Source organism: Ursus arctos, unplaced genomic scaffold (genome assembly GCF_023065955.2).
Source record: "Ursus arctos isolate Adak ecotype North America unplaced genomic scaffold, UrsArc2.0 scaffold_27, whole genome shotgun sequence".
Taxonomy (NCBI): domain Eukaryota; kingdom Metazoa; phylum Chordata; class Mammalia; order Carnivora; family Ursidae; genus Ursus; species Ursus arctos.
The window spans coordinates 9329913-9350402 of record NW_026622952.1 but is presented as its reverse complement, the minus strand read 5'-3'; the positions used below and the strand labels follow the sequence as shown (position 1 = coordinate 9350402).

Sequence of the window (20490 nt, the reverse complement as noted above, 5' to 3'; positions counted from 1 at the left end):
ACACCACGAGGGTTTTCTGTCAGAATCAATATTAAGGGCTTGAGTGGGTCAGGGTAATACATATCTCGTGAAGGATTCAGAATAGAGCTGTGTCTCTCCGCCTGGGAGGGGTTATGTGGCAGTCAGATCATGTTTATGGAGTTCTCCAATACATAGTGGGCGAGAGTTGATGCCGTTAAAAACGTAATCCAAAATGACAGTGTCTCACCCTGCTTGGCTCGCCTTCAGGCAAGTGGAGGAAAGGGACTGTGTAAGGTGACCTCTCAAGGTCCCCCTACTGGAGCGTGACTCTGTGACTGAGAAACAACAGCCTCAGAGCTTAGTCTGACCATGTTCCATCTAAGTCCCCAAAGGGGACTGATCAGAGGGAGGTCACGCCATGCAAATCTTCTGGAATCTTGACGCGGTGACTAAAACACCATCTTCCCAGGTTTCTGGGTGATGGTGGAGTCGTGTTGGCCTGGGACGGCTGGGGAATGGAGACTGGGAAGTAGATGGTCTGTAGTCTGAGACAAAGTTAGCCATGGGCACCAAGTCTCATTTACAAGGTTCTGTAGTGATGGCAGACAGGGCAGGACAGAGTGGCTGGAGGACACTGTGGAGAAATGATAAAAAGGTCTCACCTGAGCCTGACCCCTGAATGGATTTTCTCTGTCTGCTTCTCCCACCTGCTGCACGGCTCAGTTCGGGGATTACAGAGAGATGGTACACATTGTAACAGATCAGAGGGCTATGAAACAGACAAACCTCCAGCAAGCTCGCAATACTGCACCCATCCTCCACAGGGAAGGGCAAAACGCATAGCCTGGAACTTTTTCATCTAGGCAATGATAACCGCTAAACCAATGTAGGAGCCCTCTAAATATGTATTCACCAGCTCATTTTTTCCATTGTCACATATAGTGACATAGCATCCCTTACCTGAGCAGTCTTCTGATGGTATAGGAACTAGGGACTCACTGCAAGCTCCGCGCGCTCAGCATGCTGATAAGAATCTAGTAAATGCAACAAGAGAGAAACTCTAGTAAGCCTGAGGGAAAAGGAAAAATAATAAATAAATCAAAGGAATGAAGCAATCACCCCGGGAAAATATCGCGCAAGAGAAAAAACACAAAATTAGAGTGAAAAGAAAAAATACGGACAACATAATCCGTATCGTCTGCAAAAACAGAGAAAATGTTTCCTTTATAGAGGTGGACATACAGTGATATAGGAAATCTCTCTGCTCCGTGTAAATTTATTAAATGAAACTTTCTTTTTTTCTCTTTCTTTCTTTTAGATAAAAAACCTCTTCATGAAATAAAACCCCAAAGTAAGTTATTTTTCCTCTTGTGACTATAATTTATTCTCATATTTGCTGCCTTACTATTGTATTTGCTTAGGAGCCAAACAGAATTGAAGTTTGTGCGAAAGACCCAGGACTTTCAGGGCTTCTCCTCATCGGGTTTGGAGTCACATATCAGAGGTTGAAATCTAAAGGAAATATGCACACCCCTCCCCGTCCCTCCCTCAGAGTGAAAGTAAATCTCTCCTCTTGATGCTGCCTGCCTAGAAGTCCATTTCTCTGCAAATGTCATCTAGGATTCTTATTGCTGAGGAGATTTATAGCATTAAAATTAATAAATATTTGTCAGTACAAACTTTCAGGAGAGCAGCTTTGGGCGAGAGCCTGACTACATGCCTCTCCACCGGAGAGGAGGAGGAGGGGGCTCCCCCGAGATGCAAACCGTGAACTCCATGGCAACTGGGGAGATTAAAAAACCAGCATTCCACAGAGAAACCATCAGCAACTGAAAAGTTTGGTGTCAGGTGCTGGCTTGAGCTCTCCATCCACAGGTTTACCTCCTGGGCAGGCCTTTGCCTTATGCCCACCTTACACAGCCAGCAGATTTGGGAAAAGCCTCACAGCATGAATGGTTTGCAGCCTTGGCTGAACTTGAGAACCACCTGGAGGCCTTTTCAAAACCCCAGTTCTCAGGCTGTACCCCCAGACCAATGGAATCAGAATTGGGGTGGGTTAGAATCCCTGGTTTTTGTTTGTTTAGGGTTTAAAAATTTTAATGCATATTTCAATATGTATTTTTCCTTTGAGGTATAGTTGACAAACAATATTATATACACAGTGATTCCACTTTTATGTACATTAGGAAATGACCACCGTGATAAGTCTAATTACCATAGTTATCACAATATTATTGACTATATTCCCTTATGCTGTACTTTAAATCGCGTGACTTATTTGTTTTATAACTGGAAGTTTGTACCTCTTGATCAGCTTCACCTATTTCACCCATCCCCCCACCCCTCTGGCAACCACCTCCTTGTTCTCTGTATTTATGAATCTGTTCCGTTTTGTTTGCTCATTTGTTTTTTTTTAGATTCCACATAGAAGGGTAGGAATGCCTCTTTATTAAAAGAGCCTCAGAATCCAGTGTGCAGCTTGGGCTGAGAGTAACTGTCTTAGAAAAATCTTTCTCAAAAAGTGGATCAGCAACCATGTGCATCAGAATCATGGGGTGTGGTCGGAGCTTGTTAAATACACTCCACGTCAGAATAGAACAAACAGATCCGGACCCCTGGAACAAGATGGGGGGCGGGGGGAGGGTCCTCCTGGGAATCTCTGTGTTCATATGTTCCTCACATGATCCTGAAGCACTCAGAAGTATGTCGAGCATACCGGGGAAATCTTGAGACGGAAGGGCATCAGCAGCACAGCTCTTAGCAACAGGAGAGGTAGCGAGCTGCCTGGTTTAGTTTATAAGCTTGTAGAAGGTGTCCCTGGCCAGTATCTCCCATTTTAATATAAAGCAAATGACTTTTGATCTTTTAAATCCTACGGTATTAAAATTCAAAGAGCTTGGGAGAGCTAATAGTTTTTATGAGCTAACTTCTTTGAAGGAATTAAGACCCTGCGAGGATAGACAGAAATAGGTACCTTGGGACAGGGGTCAGGAGAAGTGAGAGAAAGATCCAGGAAAGCTGTTAGTTTCATACTGCCTTATGTTGCTTGAGGCAGGCTAGAGAGAGAAGGGGGCTGTTGAGTCTGAGAACTTTGCAGAACAATAACAAACTTCCTTAACTTTTTTCCCCTGAGGTCTGCTGGTCAAGTCATGATTGGCACTTAGGGAGAGGTCCCCTGATCTCCAGTTTGCTTGATTTTGAACTCAGGAAGATTGAAAGTGGGGGAACCTGGTGGTGTATGTGTGTGTGTACGTGTATGTTGAGGGAGGGAGGAAAAAATTCGGGTCAGTGAATATTTGGCTTGAGCCTGTGTCAAGAGCTCAGGGTGACAGCTGGACTCCCAGCTGCCTCCTGGTGACATAGCCATGCCCCCCACCCGTGGTCACGTGCAAGATCGTGGGTATCCATGTGGGGGCCACTGTGAGAGTTAGTTAGGAATGTGTTTTTTAAAAATTAATTTCATGCTTAGCTTGTGAGTCCTGTGCCATTCTAATTTGGTTACATCTGTACTTCCAGCCATAAACCCCACAGTAGCTATTTCTAGTCCTCAGGGACTCCTGAATTAGTTTTTGTTTGGGGTTCTCGCTCATGAACACCATGCTTAATTGCTGGATACTGCAACGGAATCGCTTAAACTGTTTTAATTTGTGATTTCCTAAAAATAAAACCTTAACAGAATCAATGTGATTGCAAAAGGCTCCCAGAGGAATCCAGTCGGGGTTCTGTAAGCTGCATGGTTAGGAGTGCATTTTGCAAATTCAGGCTGCGGTTGCTCAGTGAAAGAGGGGCTTAGTTGAAGACTACATGAATCATCACTGATGCAAAATCAAAGTCAATTATGAAGATAATTGAGAAACAACCTGTTCCCATATATAGCTGTACGCGTGATCCTCCACAAGTCCTGGTGGATAGAAGACGTTACTCAGAGCTCGCGAGCACTGCTCTGCAAGCAGGCGGGCCGAGGAGCCCGCTTTGAGTTGCAGGGAGGTGTAAAGAGAAAGTGAGGTCTTAAGATATCTGTTGGCAAATCATAATGACAAACTGGGGAAAATATGTGCACCGCATAGCTCATGAAAGCACTTATTGTAAATGAGATAATTTAATCAATTACGTTTCCTAATGTACTAAACCGAATGTTTCATTTTCTGCTTCTGCACATCTTAAATTATCTTCAGGTGCTTTATGAGATTTAATCATAGTTAATAGAAACTTCATTACCATCAAATGTGCTTTCAATAAATGTTGTGTAACAATGTCAGGAGGTGCAGTAAAATATAGTAGGTTCTGAATGGCAAACACGCACCCCCAGAGTCAGATGGAAAAAAGGCTGCCTTCAGACAATGGGGCTCCTTGGAGGCTTGGGCTGTGGCTTTCTGAACGGCCCTGGGCTCCTGAGGAGCGGCTCGCTCAGCGCATTCACCTAAGCGATGAGAAGGATTCCGCTTTCCCCTAAAAAGTAACCCAGAACCACACACACACACATGCGCGCACACACGCACACACACACATGGTCTTCTCTTCATCTTTCCTTGTAGTATCTAACAGCATTGCCCGCTCGACACAAATCCCATCAACACTTCCAGAGTCGGCCACCTCCAGGACGGCTCCAGGTGAGTGTCTCCCAAGTGCCTTCATCTCAACTTTTTCGAAAGTGAATTTCTCCTTCTCTGCCCTGTTCTTAATCCAGTCCCGCATCCCATCTTCTCTAGTTCGGTCAGTACCACATCAACAACTCACTTGTCCAGAGGCAGAACTTGGGCAGTCTCTGAGACCCCTCTTTTTCCTCTCCTATCTCCTGCTCTGCTCGTTGCTCAATGAATCGTTACAGTCTGACTGTTCTGGAGTTCATCAACATTTCTCCATTTTCACTCTACCCATGTCCATCCCGCCATTCACTCAACAGCTGTTTACTGAGCGCTTACGCCGTGCTAGGAAGCGGCGGTGGGGAAGCAGCACTGAGCTGAACAGGTACAGTTTCTGCTTCCGCCAAGCTTACCATTTTAGTGTGTGGGGATGGATGGATGCTAACAAACCAGAAAACCTATATTTCTGATCATAAGTGTCGTAAAGGGGAGTAAAGCTGGGTAAGGGGCTCAGGTGGGGTCAGAGTAGGTCTCTGTATAAAAATGACTTTTAAGTAGAGACCTGACAAACAAACAGTCTGGATGTCTGGGAGAGAGCATGCCAGACAAGGGGAACACCAGATGCAAAGGCTGCGAGGTGGGGACTTGCTTGGAGTGTCTGAGGACCAGCAAGGAGGCCAGGATACCTGGAGCAGAGCGGCAAAGGAAAGAGCCCCGATAGCTAAGATCAGAGAAGTGGGATGAGACGGGAAACTGCCAGACGTATCACAGGCCATTATAATCACTTTGACCAAAGGGAAGCCATTGAACGTTAGTCATAGTGACATGACCTAATATTTGCGAGGATAAACTCCACCTGCTGCACTGAGTAGGGGATCAAAGCAGAAGCAAGATCTGTTACAGTGACCTATTGTAACAATAATCTGTTACAGTAATCTCGGCTGTTCCAATATGGAGGCTCTTAGTACCAAGGTGCAAGATGACTGTGGCGTGGCGTAGATAGACAACATTGGAGATTGTAAAAATGGGTCATATTTGAATATCTTTGGAAGGCAGAACGGATTTGCCGATGGAATGGATATCGAGTGTGAGAGAAAGAAAGGTGTCAGGCGTGATTTCAGAAGTTTGGCTATGCAGCTAGAAGGATGGAGTTGCCGTTACTGATAACGGAGAAACTGTGGTCTAGCAAATCCAGAGAGGGAATCAAGAGTTCAGTGTTACTAGTGCTAACTTTGAGATACCTCTTAAACATCTAAATGGAGAGGTTGAGCGGGCAGTTGAATGTATGAGTCTCGAGGTCAGAGGAGAGTCCTGGCTGGTGACATAAATCTGGGGCTTGTCAGTGTCCAGATGATATTTAAAGCCATTAGGTTGAAAGGGATCCCGGGCTAATGAGTATGCGTGGAGACGGGGAAGAAAGTGGAGGACTGAGCCCTGCAGGGCATCAACATTTAGAGGTAGAGGAGGTCAGAAGTCACTGCAGAGAAGACAGAAAAGTAATAGGCAGCAGAGTAAGAGAAAAACCAAAAGAAAAGAACATGATGTCCCAGAAGAAAAGTTCAAAAAGTTCAGGCCATCTTCATTCCCAACAAGGATTTCTACAGTGGCCTCCTTGGATCTGGTCTTGCCCTTCATCAGTTTATCTCATCTTTCTGAAACATAAATTCTGGTTCACACCACCTCCAGGTTTAAAGCTCTTCAGTTGCTCGCCGTTAGTTCCAAGATCAAGTCCAACGTACTGACCAGGTACATGATCTGGTCTCAGCTTCCTTTTCTGCATCACATCAGCTTCTCTCAATCAGCTTAATCATTAGGTAAGCTACTTCCTACCTGCTCACCACTTCTTATATTCTTCAGCCAAATAAAGCTTCTGGGCTTTCTGAATACCCTGTGCCCATTTTCGCGTATACATTCTCTTACTTCTGCCCACAAACTCGTTCCCACTACCTAATCCTTTTTTTTTTTTTAAAGGTCTTATTTATTTATTAGAGAGAGAGAGACAACCAGCGAGAGAGGGAACACAAGCAGGGGTAGTGGGAGAGGAGGAAGAAGGCTCCCAGCAGGGCGCCCGATGCGGGGCTCGATCCCAGGACCCCAGGATCACACCCTGAGCCAAAGGCAGATGCCCAATAACTGAGCCACCCAGGCGCCCCACGCTACCTAATCCTTAACTTGTTAAGCTCATTCTTCCTTCAGATCCCCTGCAAGACCTTCACCCACCAAGCCTCCTGTAGTTTACCCAGTATCAAACTATTTCCCTAATTCTGTATTTTCAGTGCCCTGATGCTGGTCTGGATTCCCCTTCTCAGACATTATCCTATCTACCTACAGGCAGGGATTGAGTCTTATCTACTCGCACACCTGTAGCATTCACCGCTGGCCTAGTATGTATGAGATGCTCAAAAACACTTGCGTGAATGCCCTACATCCTCCAGCTAACTCCTCATGGGGCCTTTTACTGTTAAGGTGAAAATAAAGTCTGCTTCTAAATATTTTTATTCATTTATGTAGTAGCTATTTATTATACAATGGTTCTACGTAAATAGTCTTGTCTCACTCAATAAGAGGGAAAAAATAAGAAATGTTTCTTCCCCACAACTTCAATACAACGTAGAAGATGATACATGACTTGAGAAAAGGGGAAGGAACAATCTTGAATAATCATTGATTCTGTACCAGATACAAAGTCAAAGCCCAAAGCGTATGCTTTCCAGAATCATTTCCATCAAAGAGGGGTCCAAAAGTGTCCTCAAAGTCTAAAAATGAGGTATACTCCTTACTAACACCCATCCCATTCTACATCTTTTCCAAAAATACACAGCCTTCATCGATATTGCAATCATATGGGGCCTGGGAATCACCATCCTCTGCGATCTTCCCAGGGTTAGGGAATACCTCAGAAGATACAGGGTCCACACTGTATCTTGGACATTCATTTAGGCTATGAAGACTTGACTAGTGCCTTGAGCCCATAGAACTGTCTGCAACTTTGGGACCTACCCTTACATTCTGAACAGGCTTAGGCTCTTCTAAGCTAACATTAGGCTACTGGCATCAATGCCGATCTTCTAGCCATGCTTTAAAACACAGGGGTTTTTGTTGTTGTTGTTGTTGTTTGTATTTTGCCCATCATTTTTCTTCCCCTCCTGATTATTTTCTGTTACATAAATACAGCACTTTCTGCAAATTGCATGACTTGCTTTGTCCTTTACGATCATCCCTACTGTGAATCAATCTGTCTTTATAGGCAACATCTGTAATTTTCTTACCACTTCTGACATCCTCATTATCCAATTTTTATCCTATCATAAGTGTGTGCCTTTTCTTACTACTCTTTTCAATGATATTGTTGGCTCTGCTCTTAATGAATGTGATGGGAGTTTTTTCATTATATACCTCTGAACTAAGCACAGAGGAGTAGTTGATAGACCACTATGTTCTTGGGCAAGAGAATAACCCAGGTTGCTTGTTAGAATGTGAATTCACAGGCCTCATCTCTCCACTTGTCAGTATTTTCAAAGTTTACAGAGTTTGTGCCTTCAGTTTTGAGGATAGGAAATTAAAGGGAAGTCATTTTTCTCAAGGGCTGGAGTTCCAATCCTGTTCTTTTTGAGTCTATCCCTACTCTAACTTGGTCTTCCTATCTGATGGGGAAAAGCACAGTTCTTTTGCAGCCAAAGGTAGAGTTACTACATAAAAGAGAGGACTCCTAGTTAAACTTGAATTTCAGATAAATAAATTTTTAGCAGAAGCATATTCCAGATATTGCATGGGAAATACACTAAAGTTATTCATTGTTGATCTGAAATTCAAGTTTAACAGTGTCATATTTTTATTTGCTAAATCTGGCAGCTTTGCTTAAAGGAGGAATACAACATTCCTGAATGTACACTATCAAGAATCAGTTTATAAAATAGATTACCTTTATTGCCAATCTTGGAAGAATGGTTAAAATTGAAACAGATACTTGAGGGGAGAGCCTTTCAGTAGGAGCAAAAAATCTGAACCAAAAAAAAAAAAACGTCTCCTGGAGAACAAGGTCTACTTGAAAAAAATGAGTACTCAGACTTGGCCAGAGAGTAGGGTCCATACGAATGAAAAGTGGGCGAATGCTTCTGAAAAATGGGGTGGTGCAGAGCATAAAGTGTCTTGAGCCATAATGTAAGTCCCTGTTGGAGTGGACTCAATTCCTACCAGAGAGTCAATGAAAGGTGTTGGAGTGGCAGTACCAGGACTGTGTTTGGGAAGACTAATCCACGTGTACAATGGCTCTGAGTGACCAAGACTGGGTACTAGGCAAGACGAGACTGTACACCATGGGTGTCAAGTGGGGTGTCTTGAAATTGAGACGCGAGAGGCACTGGAGATGTAACGAGTAAGACATATGAGTGGTTTGGGGAAGGACTCAATGGGGACAGAGTGAAAGATGACTCTTCAGCCTCACTCATGGTGTCACATTACCGGAGAAAGGGAATTCAAGAGAAGAAAATATTTGAAGAGATGAGAACGATGAATCTAGAAGTCAGATGACAGATCTGAGATGTCAGCACAACATGCAAGGGGTTTTGTCCATTGAGCAGGAAGGAGATACGGCATGAGGTCTGCAGATAGGAGATGAGGCAGGAGATCTCCAGTGGAGAGTGTTAGGCATCAAGGAAATAGCACTGACTGGGAGTGATTTTTCAATTGGATTGGCATGGAGAAAGGAAAGGGGCTAAGAACTGAGCTTTAAAGTGTATTTATAGAACTTTGAGAATGAAGGGTGATTACTAAGTAAGAAAGAAGAAGGTAAGGGAATTGAGTTTAAGGAATTTTTTTCTCTCTCTAGAAGGAGGGTTGGCTTGGCTTGTCTACTGCCACAGAGCAGTGGGAAAGAGTAAGACAGAGAACATTACTATTGAGGCAGTGGTTGTAAACAGCCTTCAAGAAGGAACAGTGATTTGGTGGAAAGACAGACCTTAAAGGGTAAGAGAACAATCAAATACAGAAATACTGGACTGATTAAATTATCATACCGCCTGGCCATGGGCTAGGCAAATGTAAAAAGAAACGAAGTGCATCTCCAGGTTCTGATAGGAAAGACCTGCAAGATACTGTATGTGGGGGGGAACAAAAAAAACAAACAACAACAAAAAGCAAAGTACAGGAAAGAAAATATAATGTGGATCCTTTAGGGTAAAAAATAAATAAAGGACATTCACATCTTTTTCCACCAAAAGGTCTCAAAGATACTATCAAGACCACTTCTGGAGAAGGAGTAGTTGGAAGATGGGTTTTCTCCTTGCATCCTGTTTTTATACTTCCGAAAACATTTTCTCCCCTTATACAGGTATTTTATTTATTCCCTTAACAGGGACAGCAGTGAATTGGTTAGGGAAATCATGTATTAAGAAAACACCTATTAAGAAATGCTGAACGTTAAAAAAAAAAAAATGCTCTAAGTTCTTTTAAACAAAGAGCGAAGAATCCGTGGGTGCAGAGAAGACCGCATCTTCGAGAAGTTTATCGGAGAGGAAGTTGGGCGAAGGATTTGGGGAGAGGTGACTGATGAAGACTAGAGTGTGTGTGGAGGCAGATGGCAAGGCTCGGGTGCAGAGGAAAAGTCTGAAGATGCAAGACCGAAAGGGAATAATGAATGAGTGGGGGTCCCGGTGGAGGCAGGAGAGGGCTTGGAATCAGAGCCGGCCTGACACAGAAGAGGAGCAGCTCCTCAGGGAACAGAGAAAAGGGAAGGAAATGTGCGTGAAAGAGCAGAGGAATTTTAGAGTGTAAGGGAGTGAGCTCACATGGGACGGCCTCCATTTCTTCAGCTAGAAAGAAGGGCGGGGGAGGAGGACGCCCTACTGAACTAGAATGGCTCCTGGCACATGGTAAGCGCATTTAGGAATTGGCTCTTTGGTCATTCGCTACAACGGTAAAAACAATCACCACAATAACAGTAATGAGGTTTTTGACGGGAGATCAGAAAAGCCAAGGTGCTGATTGGTGCAAGGGTTATTATAAGATTCCAAGCAGTGCAAATATAATTGGAATGGTTCACCATGGTTGGCCATGGCTGACCATTTAAAGCTATTTTCTGACGTGTTATTTAAAAAAGTTGCTTCTCAATGACAGCAAGGATAAACAACTCTAACAGAAACTTCTATCATATTTCAGCATCTAATTAAATATTCTGGCACGTGACTCTGTCTCCACAGCACCAGCTGTGCAAGGGGCCAGGGGCAGATCCTGAGACGGCCAGGAGCTGCCCTTCTAGGGGAGTGAGCACAGCAATAGCTTCCATCGTCCATCTTCCACCTGTGAATTTTGACTGTGTGGGTTCCTTGGTAATTCACCATCTCTAGTATATGCCAATTCAAGTTGGTTTTGCTCCTGAAATGGCAGCAATGGTCGTTCTACCATATTTAATGGGAGATAGAATATTCTATGTTTTGAAAGGCATTTGCTGTGCTCCTTTATTTTGTGTAGCTATCTAATTCTATAAAATAGATTTTAATTTGATATATAGTTAAGCTCATAACACGAGAATTGAGTTATATTCCCATTAATTAGTGGCAATAATCAGTCTTTCACATGGGAGTCATGCGAAGAAAGGCAAACCGAGTAAATAGCCCTTGTATTTCATCCTTCGGGGACTACATTAGTTCCTCTAAGTGACTAGCTGTGATGGCAATGCCTAAAGACATGGAACTTGCCGATGCCTGTTCCTTGCACGAGGAAGTTCACAGGGGCTTTGAAAGGCCACTTCTCACCAGCTCGGACCAAAAATAAATAAATAAAACGACTGCAGACCATTGTCAAGTCATGCTGCCTTTTTTTTCCCCAGAGACTCTCGGAAATTTCAGTCTCCCTCAGAACCACAGCACACTCTTTTTAACAACCCTCACTGTAGAAAAGGTCACTTTAATATCTAACCAGAATCTCAACTGCTGTAATGAAAGGCCATGTTCTCCTTTTCGGTCCTTGTGGGAGATGGTGAAGCGTTGGATCCTCGCGTCGTCCTAAAGGAAGGGTCATTGAGTGCCTACTGTGGGGCTGTTCTCCTCTGGTGACAACCCTCTGTGCATTAAAGATCACCTCCAGTCACTTTACTTCTCTCTCTCTTCTCCAAGCCAAATGAACCCATAAACATGTCCTCTCCAGGCCCTAATTTCCAGCTCTCTGTTAATCTTTGCAGCCTTTCTCTGCAGATACTCCACACTCCTTCCAGCAACGAATATACTCCTCAGTAGTTCCTAATTTGGAATACCAGAGATTTCTCAGTCAGTTCTCAGTTTTGTTTTGTTTTCTCTAAGGTGTAGATTTTACGCAACAATTTATTAGTTTCAGAGGCAGAATTAGTGATTCGTCAGTTGCGTATAACACCCAGTGCTCATTCCATCACGTGCCTCCTTAATGCCCCCACCCACCTCCCCTCCAGCAACCCTCAGTTTGTTTCCTAGAGTTCTGCCTCTTATGTTTGCCTCCCTCTCTATTTTCATCTTATTTTATTTTTCCTTCCCTTCCCCTACACAACCATGTTTTTGTATTAAATGTTGGGTCCTTCTGTGCTTTGCCTAAAGCTTTTGTGATTCTTGGATCAAGGAAAATGGGGGTGAAGACACAGGAAAGACCTCAATAACACACTGATATGTAAAGCTTCATTCATGAAACAAAGTCAGAGAAAAGTATCCTGTGCCCACAGAAAGCAGAATAGCATCAGTCACGGGGTCTCAGTGCTTCTGTTCAAAATCACTTTGAGCAAACAGACCAGCAACACATGTGTATGTGAGCAAGCAGACAGGTGTAAACATACACGTGTTAAATATAAAGGGAGTCCCTGTGGCAAGAGTTCTGTAATCAACCCCAGACTGATTTCTTTAATACTTCTCTTCCCACAGTTGAAGACCAGGCAAACAATCAATAAATAGTTGCAGTGATTTGCAAATTTCTGTGGGAAATTGCAATTACTGCCTTTGAAGTGTTTAAAGCAGTTAAGGAGAATGCGTTGGCATTCAGATAATTAAACAATAAAAAGGATGATCCGAAGTGAGTTGTCGGAACCCTGAAGTGACGTTGGAGTTTAGAAGAACATGGTGGTCAGGGTTGGCTGGATTGGCCAGGCCAAGATTGCTTTCTTGGCGGAGGTGGACCTTGAGCTGGCACCTGATGCATGAGTGGTACCTAGATGCCCAGTGAGGTGGGGCGATACTGTACAATGACCTGCCATTCACTAGTAGACATCCATGTGGCAGGTAAATTACAGTTGAGTTTGGGGTGTAGGGCGGTACAGCAAAGGGCAGCAGGAGCACTGACACGGCGTGGAGAAAAGGGTCAGTGCCTGGGTATTGCCAGTGCAAGTGGTCATGTGGTTAGAAAGACTCCCCTGGGAAGGAGCAATGGCAGCCTCCAGTGTTTGGATAAGAACTGAGTGTGTGCCTGTGTGCGCACGTGCACGCATACACCCCACTTCCTCCCTTGTCCTTGAAGTTGTAGTGGAAAATGTGGAACTAAATCTCTGATTCTCCTGGAGCCCATCCTGAACACAAGAAAAATGAATGGATTACATTTTAAGCACACAGCAATCCTTACAGGGGAAACCACTCTCCTTTCCTGGAGGATGGATTAGAAAAGACAGAGGCAGAGGAAAAAAAGACAAAAGAATAAGGCGAAGTAAAAACAGAAGAGAAAGAAGAAAGAAGTGCTGTGGGCCAACTTTGGAAGGGTTTGAGTGTGGATAAGGATGTCTGATTACATCTCTCCATACACACACGTGTGGCTTCGAGTAGCTTGTGTCTGTCTCTGTCAATCTCATCACTACTGTTGGACAAGAAACAAGAATATGTTAATTCATCCATGCATCCTCATTTCCACGGCACGGTTGGCCCTTCACAAATGTTTGTTGAATAAATGAAATTATTAGATTCTGAAGTTTTTAATTCCCAAGACAGATTGTTCTTGTAAAGTAAATACCACGTTGCTTATCTTCCTGTAGGAGTCGATTGCCTTCTGGCTTTTAGATTAGACTGTCCCACCAAGTGCCAGGCTAAGCTTTATAAGGACACAGTGCCGTCCATATGCTCTCTCCCTTCTCTCCTGAACCCCATCCCCAAAGTCCCCATACTTTTTTTTTTTTTAATTCTGTAATTCAGTATTTCATTCTCTTAAGTCAAACAGATTCTGGAAATATTCTTGGGAAACACATTGAACCATATCAAACATTTAAATCTCAGTCTGAAGGTGCATGTAGGGTCCTTTCCTAAAAACAGGGTTTGTGTCTGAGAAGGAGAATTCTGGTTGTCTGGGCAGCAAGGAGGTGGAAACAAAGAACAAGACAGGAATACAAAGGAACAGACACAACTTGTTCCCATTACTCGGTTTCGTCTCGGGATATTCCCGGTCTAGGGATGTCCATTTCCAGCAGAAGTCTTTTGCCCTGGTCATCCTCCTGGCTTCTGCTCCTGTTTTAGCCCCTGGGACGCTAAAGGGGTCACCGTGTCTACTTTGCCATCTCAGCAGCTGTATTCAGTACACGGCCAGGCTGTTGCTCTCTCTGCGCTCGGATGCTAAGCAGGTGTGTTTTCCCCAGATTTCCCCTTTTAAGCTGATAGTGTCATCAGTCAGTGGTGGCAAGCAGGGGAAGGCTAATTGGTTTCAAGCCAGAGTTCTCTCACTACTCCTGGTCCCCGGCTGTGTTCTGTGTCCTCTCTCCGCTCTGTGTATAGTTACATCCTCCAAGGAGCTTAACTGAGTAGAGGGAGGGTGGGAGCCTAAGTGGGAGCATAGCTGCCCTTCCCTTTCTCTGTGACACAGGCAGACCCTGGAACCTTGGGATCGGCTCCAGTTAACAAATGCCTGGCTCTGGGCGGTCAGAGCAGACCACCATTCGGAAGCCTCCGTCCCCTTCCCTCTCCACTGGGACCACCAAGACATTGGAACTAAAACCCGAGTCACGCCCCGTTTCTCAACACCCCCTGGGCTGTTTTGGTCGTTGACAGTGTCTTATAATCCTCTAACCTTTCAGATACCATTCTTTTGGATGGTTACGCGCCCTTGCAAATTATTTGTATGTGTTTGCTGCCCTATTGCTGAACTGGTTCTGCTTGATTTCCCCGTTCACTCTTTAATTCGGTAGTGCCTTATTTTACAGTCCACTAACTTTGTCGAAAATAAATTCCTTTCACCTGTGTGGTTAGTAGCCCTCAGCTGATAACATAAGTACCATATTAGGCTGCAGTGAATGCATAGTAAGCACCATGCAATTACAGGGTGAATATACGAGAGCTCTATTTTAGCCTCTAAACCCAATACAGGGTGACAGAGTAATTACTTTGGGACCTATTAAGTGTACTCATCCCATAATCTGTAGGGAGATGAATTACATAGCACTTGCCACCTTCTCCTTCCACATACTTTCCAAGATGAAGCCTCTCTCAGGGTTGTGTGGTCTTGGATAAATCTCATTCTGAACCGCAGTAGCCATGATGAATGTCGTCAGGGATGAACCACACCCAAAGGACAACTAGCAAACGAGTTGGAAACCAACTACTGCCGATCTTGGGGGATGGGGAGACACCCACATTCTCAATTCAAACTAACGCTTTTATTTTTGCTTTGCCTATGCATTCAATAGGATGGAGTAGGAGAGGTATGGGAGAAACAGCATGTGCCCTTTTAGACACCAGTCCTCCTCCACAAAAACGTATTAAGTCTAGCATTTAATGGTGCTAGAAAACATTGACCATGGACATCGGAGCACCTAGGACCCAAGACCTCCATATCTCACAACAGAAATTCTCTCATGATGATTGTAAATACCCTAACCTGATGTTGTCGATGTTCTCTGAAACTGAACGATTTGTGCCAAAGCTAAAAAATTCCTATTCGTGAGCTCTGGTCTTCTCTCTCCCGACTCCTATACTGCGTATGAGCTTCTGACCCCAGCCCACCCCCTGTGAATGCATGTGCCCATCATACAGAAGCAGAGCGGTTCGCCCGTGTTTTGTCATTGTATGTGGATCTCATGTCCCCCCTCAAATAAGAGTAAGATGCCAAAAAATACTTTGTGGGTGAATATGACTTCCTAAATCAAGTAAATTAAGGAGTTGTCTGTTTTTCCTTGAAAAATATTACTTTCTTTGCAAAATTGATTCTCTTTAAGATTTTATGATGTGCTAACCTTAATGCAGTCAAGATATTTGACTGGTGTCCCTCTGATATATACAGGGTATCTGAGAAACATGATTACGTGTGAGAGTAGAACTTACGGCTAGCTGCATTTGTCATTTTCTCTGAGTGGTAGCTCCAGAAATTCCGATAGCATTTCATTTGGTATCCCAGGGTGGCTCTTCGGCTCTGTGCCCATGTTGGCCATTTAGGATTTCTCTTGTGTCTTTCAGGCATTGAGAACGCCAGCGACATTGCTCTGTACTCGGGCTTGGGCGCTGCCGTGGTGGCCGTTGCAGTCCTGGTCATTGGCGTCACCCTTTATAGACGGAGCCAGAGTGACTATGGCGTGGACGTCATTGACTCTTCTGCATTGACAGGTGGCTTCCAGACCTTCAACTTCAAAACGGTCCGTCAAGGTCAGCGGCGTAGGTCCCCCCAACACCTCGTCCTCAGGACCATAGAGACTACGCTCACACAGGACCCCCAGTGCTCTCCGGCCCTGTGTGAAGGTAGCTCTTGGCACTGGGAGCCGCTGCCTAATTGTCTTCACGTGTTAGGAAACCAGGCTGGGTAGGGTGGTCTGCCTCAGGCCTTGGCTACGAGGATGAGTGGATCTCAGTTTACCATTAGCAACGTTCTCAGTGAGGCACTTCCATCTTTGATATGTCGTACACTTAGCAAGTTCTTTTGTCTGAGGTTATCCGACTTGCTATTTTAACAAGCCCGCTCTGAGGATATTAACTAAAATGCTGATTATTCAAAACTGAGCACCAACTACTTTACCATAACCGCCCCCCCCGCATATGAATTAGACTATTTATTAGGTAGAGTTATCTGTGTTACTTCTATTTTGTAGAAGTGAAAAGGACGTCAAAGAATCTGTGAGGGGTCAGGTAGCCAACAGGGGGAGAAAAAATGAAGTTCCCAGCTTAAAGGACTCTCACCTGTTGCCCAGTCGAGGCACTCTTTGGTTGGAAGGAGAAGGAAATCGATCATGTCAAACTATAGCAATGCTCATTTTCGAAACAGAGTCATTTAATTCTCTTATGTGAACCAAATCTATTTCTGATTGCAAGATGGAGATGAGCTATATTATGGGGTTTGGTTTCGAAAAGAATGAAACTCTCCCCCTTCAGAGGGTGACCCTTGCTGTCCATATTGTCACCTTTATTTCTATTTCTCGTGCATCACGAGCGCCGATAGCCCTGGACCAGACAAGTTTCACTGCCTGGCGGTGATTGGGTAGCGACCAGGTTCCCAAGTGGAACGCGAACATGCGAGAAACTGGCCGGCAGAGACAAAATGCTTTCCTGCCTGCCGCGCACTTCTGGGCACCAGAGTTTCAGGTCTCAGCCTGCTTGGCCTCAGAAAGGGACACATCCCCTTGACTGGGGTACATAGCTTAGTAGGTATGTTTTAATCAGAAATACATCGAACGAAGAACTGATTTTTAGACTACGTAAGAAACTGGATGGAAACCTTTCCATCAAATGATAAGACCTCGGGGTCTCAGACCATAATATTTTAAAATAGAAGAAATAGAGTCATTTGAGAGACAGAGGCTTTGAAGTCAGATAGATGGAATCCAAAATTGCTCTATGACCCAGTTAATCGATTATGCTCTGGATCTCAGTTTTTATAGCTATAAAATGGGATCTTCCTATCCACTCAGAGGATCCACATGAGGATTAAATGACCTGGAATAACACGGATTATAAGCCCTTGGCATACGGAAGGTGCTCAATAAATGTGACGAGTAGAAGTCTGGATGCTAGTGGTTTCCTCTGACTTTGGCACAGGAGGCCAGTGTGCTCCCTGGAGCGGCAGGCAGCAGGTGAGGGGGTGGTTGCCTCGCCTAAGCATTTGGAGAATGCTGACTTGCATAAGCTGGACCACGTCTCCTTCGTGTGGGCCTCCTTAGAGCTTACATTGTGTTGTGAACCTCTAAAAGCGTAGCTAGCCCTTCCAAACTTACTTTACCATTTTGTTTTTATTTTTAACCAAGACTACCCCAAAGCTAGTGATTAAAGCAAAAATCCTTTACTCAGATTCTACTCTACCCTATATTCATTGCGATGATACACCTCCCATTGACCTTCCTGTGATTTTCACCTCCATTGTCTTGAAAGACATCCCTTCTTGAGCCAATAGAACTGCAAGGTGAAGGGTGATGAGACTTTTAAACAGAATGCCATACTTCGAATTCACCAGAAGTTTTAAAAGGCTTTCCAAAGGGAGCTGTGGAGTAACCAGCCAACGTTCTTCAAGCGTGGACTCTTGTCAAATGTACTGACTTTTAGAATCAGGCATTTTCTCCTTAAGTTAGACTTCACTGTAACTCTAGGAAATCTTTTTGCTGCTTGGCTTCACAGAAGCTACGAGGGTCTTTGAAAAGTGGCCAAAAATTAAGCTCCAGAAGGTGAGGGCTTGAGATAAAATAGCCATGAGACTCAGGGATGTGATTTTTCAGGTCTCGGGGGATGGGCCTGTTCCAAATTCTTTTCAGATGTGACATGGTTCTTAAGTACCATTTCTTGCCCGGGAAGACCATAAACAAGAACCAGGCTGAGACCTGTAGAATTCAATGCAGTTCCATTAAAAAGCACAGCTCCTTGACTATGTCTTGGCACTGGAGCCTCAAGCATGAAAAAAAAAAAAAGGCATCATCAAGGAGCCTTTAGATCTACAAAGCCATTTCATCTCATTTTGAACCTCCTCCTTTATGATTTTGGATTCTTAGAGCATCAGACCAAGAGGTGGGAAAAGTCAGGGTTATAGATTTCCTGCTGGCATTGCTACAAATTATGACTTGGAAGAACAATAGAGGCTAATACGATATGGCCTGGAATTGCAACATTTTCAAAAATATCATACTTTAAACATTTTGTCAGGCCTCGAAGGAAAATTGTTTAATATGGTTTGGGTTTCAATTTGAGAAGTCACATTGACGGACTGATATGGGTGGGAGGTTTGGGACTGAGGGTTATTTCGTTATTTACTAATAAATGAGATTACTTCATCACCAGAAAATAGCACGGCATTTCTTTTTTAATATTTGGCCTAGAAAAAAAATCGGTGAGCCCCAACAGATGAAAGTCCAATTTCTCGTGTTCTCGTAAAGATTTTTGTTTTCGGTTGTTTTGAGACAGAAAGGAAGCCCTTCTAAGCTGCTTCCCCACGTAGAATCGGGAGTCTCACTCTCCCGGTGGGGGGCCTCTTTTCCCTCTCAGAGTGACATATGTGCTATTAGAACAGACTGACTCCTCAGACATGGAGTGATCCGTGGGCTCCCCTGACCCTTCTGCTCCGAGGACACAGCATTTCCTCCCCCAGCTCCAGAAACTGCCCAGAATTCCACGCGAGATATGCTGACACCAACACCACTCTACTTATAAACAGCCCTACCTAGCTGTGTCACCTCTTACCATTTAAAATGAACAGATGTTATTTTTCCTCCAAACTGGATTGCAAAACATCTTTCTTCCTTTTTTTTTTTCTTAAAGCTTCTCTTCGCCAGTTAAAATAATCACATCAACAATAATACCTGAGTTTGTTGCCTGACGGAGTGCCAGAAATACTTGTTTTTGAAAAGATGGCATCCAAGGAACTCTGGAAAATGAGTGGTTTGGGTTCAGTGGCACTGAGAGAATCTGCTGGGAAAGCCAGAGCTCCCGATTCGAAGGTTCTGGTCACTCCTGAACGGCCCATGAGAGCTGCCGCAGATGCTCGGGGTGGGCCTGAAGGGCAACTGGCAGGCGCACGGGTGGTTATGCGGTTAGGAGAGGCAGAGGCAAGGGGGTAAGTGTGATGCCTTTTTGTTTCTGAGTGACAGATGCATTTTCTTTGACCAGGTAACTCCCTGCTCCTGAATTCCTCCATGCAACCAGACCTCACGGTCAGCCGAACATACAGCGGGCCCATCTGCCTCCAGGACCCTCTGGACAAGGAACTCATGACAGAGTCCTCACTCTTCAACCCTTTGTCCGACATCAAAGTCAAAGTCCAGAGCTCATTCATGGTGTCCCTGGGCGTGTCTGAGAGAGCCGAGTACCACGGCAAGAATCATTCCGGGACTTTTCCCCACGGAAACAACCGCAGCTTTAGTACAATGCATCCCAGAAATAAAACACCCTACATCCAGAATCTCTCATCACTCCCCACAAGGACGGAACTGAGGACCACTGGGGTCTTTGGCCACTTAGGAGGACGCTTGGTCATGCCAAATACAGGTGGGTGGTAAGTGTGCGTTTGTGTGTTTCCGAGTGTTCTTTTAAGTGGTTTATGTTGACACAATTATGTCCCATAAGATTCATTTTGGAGATGCTTGCCATCCTGTGTCAGAGCTACAAACTGTGGTTGTATAAGCCTCCTCGATTTGCACAGCAAACCAGAATCAACACTGAGATTAGACTTTGCAGCCCTCACCTCAGCACGGATCGGCCGCGCCATTTGATGCCCTGTTAGAGCTGACAGCCATATTTGCTCAGAAGGTTTGGGTGGTCCCCAGCGTTTAAGCCCCCTTGAAATATATTTCCTAGAACATGATCAGAAGGAAGTGAAAATATTCCTTGCCGGGAACGAGAAATACCATGTTTTATAGCCAAACAAGGTTTATACACTAGTAGATAATTTAGCAGAAGGACACCCAGAGTCGAACTTCCTCCATAACTGACCCCATAAACACTGTCAGTGTCCATAGACCTTGCTATAATGTTACTTTATGACAAGCAATACCGATGGTTCATTACAGAGTCACCCTTGAATGCAAACTTCAGGTCCAGGGCCATATCATGCATAT

General features: G+C 44.4%; 1 protein-coding gene across 4 annotated transcripts in view; it reads left to right on the top strand.

Annotated features, from left to right (window-relative positions):
* Positions 1 to 20490, top strand: part of UNC5D (unc-5 netrin receptor D) — a 542759-nt gene that overhangs the window by 455026 nt on the left and 67243 nt on the right. For 2 of the 4 annotated variants that reach the window (XM_048226276.2, XM_057303431.1), the window contains 3 exons: positions 1280 to 1312; positions 15923 to 16108; positions 19544 to 19921. In XM_048226276.2, the coding sequence (XP_048082233.1) occupies positions 1280 to 1312; positions 15923 to 16108; positions 19544 to 19921 (597 nt within the window). The remainder of the gene's footprint in view (positions 1 to 1279; positions 1313 to 15922; positions 16109 to 19543; positions 19922 to 20490) is intronic. The other 2 variants (XM_057303433.1, XM_057303432.1) reach the window with 2 other exon arrangements.